The 3,829-nt window shown below is 35.2% G+C and overlaps 1 protein-coding gene across 1 annotated transcript in view; it reads right to left on the bottom strand.

Moving 5' to 3' along the window:
• The window catches only part of LOC106882632 (1-phosphatidylinositol 3-phosphate 5-kinase), a 106,411-nt gene that overhangs the window by 39,478 nt on the left and 63,104 nt on the right, over positions 1–3,829 (bottom strand). Inside the window, exons 26-28 of the mRNA XM_014933373.2 lie at positions 2,553–2,656; positions 2,232–2,322; positions 1,013–1,097 (exon numbers count right to left, since the gene is read on the bottom strand). Of these exons, the coding sequence (XP_014788859.1) occupies positions 1,013–1,097; positions 2,232–2,322; positions 2,553–2,656 (280 nt within the window). The remainder of the gene's footprint in view (positions 1–1,012; positions 1,098–2,231; positions 2,323–2,552; positions 2,657–3,829) is intronic.

Raw genomic sequence — 3,829 nt, 5'->3', positions numbered from 1 at the left:
GAGACAAAAACTCTAACAGCACTCTAAATGTGAGTCTCAGGAACCTGTAGTGGAAAGGGAAGCACTCTTCTAGTCCAAGAGACAAAAATTCTAACAGCACTCTAAATGTGAGTCTCAAGAACCTGTAGCGGTATGTTCTTGTTTAAAGCTGCTTTTTGTGTTCAGACATTCACAACTAAATCATTAAATATATTCTGATAAAATAGAAATGATGAACTAATAAAATAACATATGTATTATTTTACGAGTTTCAGTCATTGCTGAAGTATATTGCCCTTAAGAGTCTGGTCAGACACACTGACCCAAGTACTTATTTTAGCACACCCAAAAGGAAAAAAAGCAAAGTCAACTTGCTGCATGGGATTTCAGCTCAGAATATAAAGGGATGAAACCACAAAGTATTTTGTGAGATGCTATAGCATTTCTATCATCCAACATCATATATAACTTATGGCTCTACAAATAGAGATTGTGGCATATATTGTTGGAATATGTTTTTACAGACAGATGTTTGGTTACATTAGAAGGCTAGTAGCAGTGCATTGAATCTACTGACTAAGCTGCACATATATTAACAAGATATTTTCAATCTATTTTTAAGACAGCATGTTTCTACAACATTTTGACCTTTACAAAAGACAGGCACCAATGAGAAGTAGCTGTCAATTCTTTCCAAAGCCACACCCTGCCATCTTAAAAACAGACATATTGGATAATGTAGCTCAGGTACACTATTCTTGCAAGAAAAAAAAAAAGGGACAAGATGGTTATGGCTTAATTATACATCTGCTTGATTAAGGTTAGTATGAGAGAGAGAGAGAAAGAGAGTTTGATTGAGTTACGATAATATAACTTGCCTACAGAAACAACATTATGGAGGTTTGAGGATTTGAAGTGATGATATTCTCTAGTTATTAGTGGAGTCTTTTAGTTTACATATTTGAATCTCCATAATATTTTAATTACAGATTGATTTTATTAGATTTGTAAAATGGGATGAAATAATACTTACCACATCTAAAGATGACTGATGTTCCTTCACAGCAGGACTTTGTGTTTTGGACTTCTCTTTCTTTTGCACGGGAAAATCTTGGATTCTTCAAAGAAACAGTTTAAATTATTATTTGTATTGTTAATTATAACACTATTAATAAGGTTAATGTATAGAACTGTGAAATATATTTAAGTTAAGCATTTTGGATATAAATTCCTATTAATGAAGTTAATATATTATTACAAAATCTAGACAAATCTGAACCCAAAGACAGGAGAAGTTATCAACTCTATGTTAAACTTAAGAGTTCTAAGCAAGTAAACAGTTTGTGAGCTAAATCAGAGAAATATACTCTTGCCAGGAATTTCACAAACTGATTTGGATTAAACTTTATCATAAACTCATCATGCAAATGTTTGAGAGAAAAAATTGCTTCAGAGAGTTTAGGCCAAGACATGGCTCCTGTGCCAGTGGCACGTAAAATGCACCATACAAACGTGGTCGATGCCAGTGCCACCTAAATGTTCCCATGCCAGTGGCATGTAAAAAGCACCCACTACACTCTCAGAGTGGTTGGTGTTAGAAAGGGAATCCAGCTGTAGAAACCTTGTCAGATCAGATTGGAGCCTGGAGCAGCCTTCTGGCTTGCCAGTCCTCGGTCAAACCATCCAACCCATGCCAGCAGGGAAATCAGATGTTAAACGATGATGATGATGGTGCTGACTGAGCAAGAACAGAGTTCAACCATTGGCCTTGTTGTTTTTGACTTTATGTTATATTTTTCTGCTGCACAATGTCATTACTTATGCCATTTTGTAGGGTAGTGAGCTAGTAGAATTGTTAGCGTGCTGAGTGAAATGCTTAGTGATATTTCATCTGTCCTTACGTTCTGAGTTCAAATTCCACTGAGACCGACTTTGTCTTTCATCCTTTCAGGGTCAATTAAATAAGTACCAGTTAAACACTGGGGTCTATGTAACTGACTTAACTATTCCTGGGTATGAGTATAAAAAAAAACTGCACCCCTCTGCCAACCCATGCCGAGTAGGCTCATCAAACCAGTATGATCTCAAGATCGAATTCATAGTATGCATATCAGACCATGGCTGGGTGGTGAGAATATGCTGAGGCCTTTGTTCTGCAGTGGACTGAAAATGGGCAATCCAATCCAATCCAATGTCGTTTCATATACTTACGAAAGCTGAATGAACTGAAGAAAATTCAAACAAATTCTTACTTTGCATTCCAGTTTACCACTGCTTCTGCAACCATCTGTGTTAAACTGGTCAGACTGTCTGTGATTTGATTGCACAAGGAAAAACAAACTTCTGTCAAAGAGAAAACATAAAAGAGATTTTCATGAAATTGTTGCCACCAAAACCTACCCAACAGCCACAGCTCTTTAGGTCGTCTAAAACTGCAAAGATGCAAACAAACTAGCTGTTAATGTTGAGTTATTAGTCTTAAAAAAGCTATTCAGATTTTTAATAATTTTACTCATGCTAGAATGAAAACACAGAAAACTGTAAAAGCACACACAAAAAAAAAAAGGCCATACCTTCATTTTCAAATTTTCCCTCACTGTTTTTTTTACTCAACGACTCTAATAACTGCAGTTTCTGGTGGATTTCATCAGCATGTTTATTCAGGGCAGCCCTCTCACTCTATAATTCATGACAGCAAAACAAAATCAATAATAATACTGATTTATGACATTTATAAATATTTTGGAGGAGGGCGATAATTAATCTATAATTGACTTAATCTTACTCAATAATAGACTGGGCTTATTTTATCGAACTTTGATGGAAGAAAAATGTTAACCATTGTGAAATTGGAACACAGAAAGTAAAGCAATGTAACTACCATATTCGATGGGATATAAGATGCACTTTTTTTCTGAAAAGATACCTCAAAAAAAAAAAAAAAAAAACCACCCTGGGTCATATATGTGAAATTGGATCTATATTTCATGCTTTAATGAACTCAGAACTTTTTTTGTGTCAGTATGTGTATACATGGTCTTAATTTTGATTATATTAATGTTGATGTGTTTCTCAGTTGTAGTTGTCTGTGTCTTTTTCTCATTGTTGTAGTAAAAAAAGAGTACTGTGCACAGGTCTTGATGACATGGTGTACAGCTGTAGTGAATGGTAGACAGTTTGAATTCATCGTCATCACATGGTGTGCAGTAGACAATGGATGTAGTTATGATTTAGATTATATTAAATAAATTAGTATTTAATTGTTAGTACCAACAATTATAGCCAAGAGGCTTAGAAAATAATTCTTAGTGGATACTATGATAAAAATAAAACAACAGGTCTTGTTGATGTAATATATAGCTACCATGTTATGTAAACAGACTGAATTTCATCATTGGATATGGAAACAATTATAGGTTCTATGAGTTTGATATTGTTTGAAATTGGATTTGTTTCAATAAATTGATGTCGAAATGCTATTTTCTCCATTTTTCTTCTTTTTCTTTCATATATATATATATATATATATATATATATATACACACACATACACACTGACCTCGCCTGTGTCTGTGCCACATAAAAAGCACTCAGTCCACTCTGTTGTGTGTGAGAAGGGCATCCAACCGTAAAAACCCTGCCAAAACAGACACAGAAGCACTTGTGCAGGTGCCACATAGAAAGCATGCAGTACACTGTAAAGTGGTTGGCATTAGGAAGGGCATCCAGCTGTAGAAATCATGCTGAAACAGACAATTGGGGACTGGTGCAGCACTCTGGCTGACTCCAGTCAAACTATCCAACCCATGCCAGCATGGAAAACAGACATTAAATGTTGATGATGATAATG

Source organism: Octopus bimaculoides, chromosome 8, assembly GCF_001194135.2.
Source record: "Octopus bimaculoides isolate UCB-OBI-ISO-001 chromosome 8, ASM119413v2, whole genome shotgun sequence".
NCBI lineage: Eukaryota > Metazoa > Mollusca > Cephalopoda > Octopoda > Octopodidae > Octopus > Octopus bimaculoides.
The sequence above is the reverse complement of the archived record's forward strand: the minus strand, read 5'-3'. Positions and strand labels throughout refer to the sequence as shown.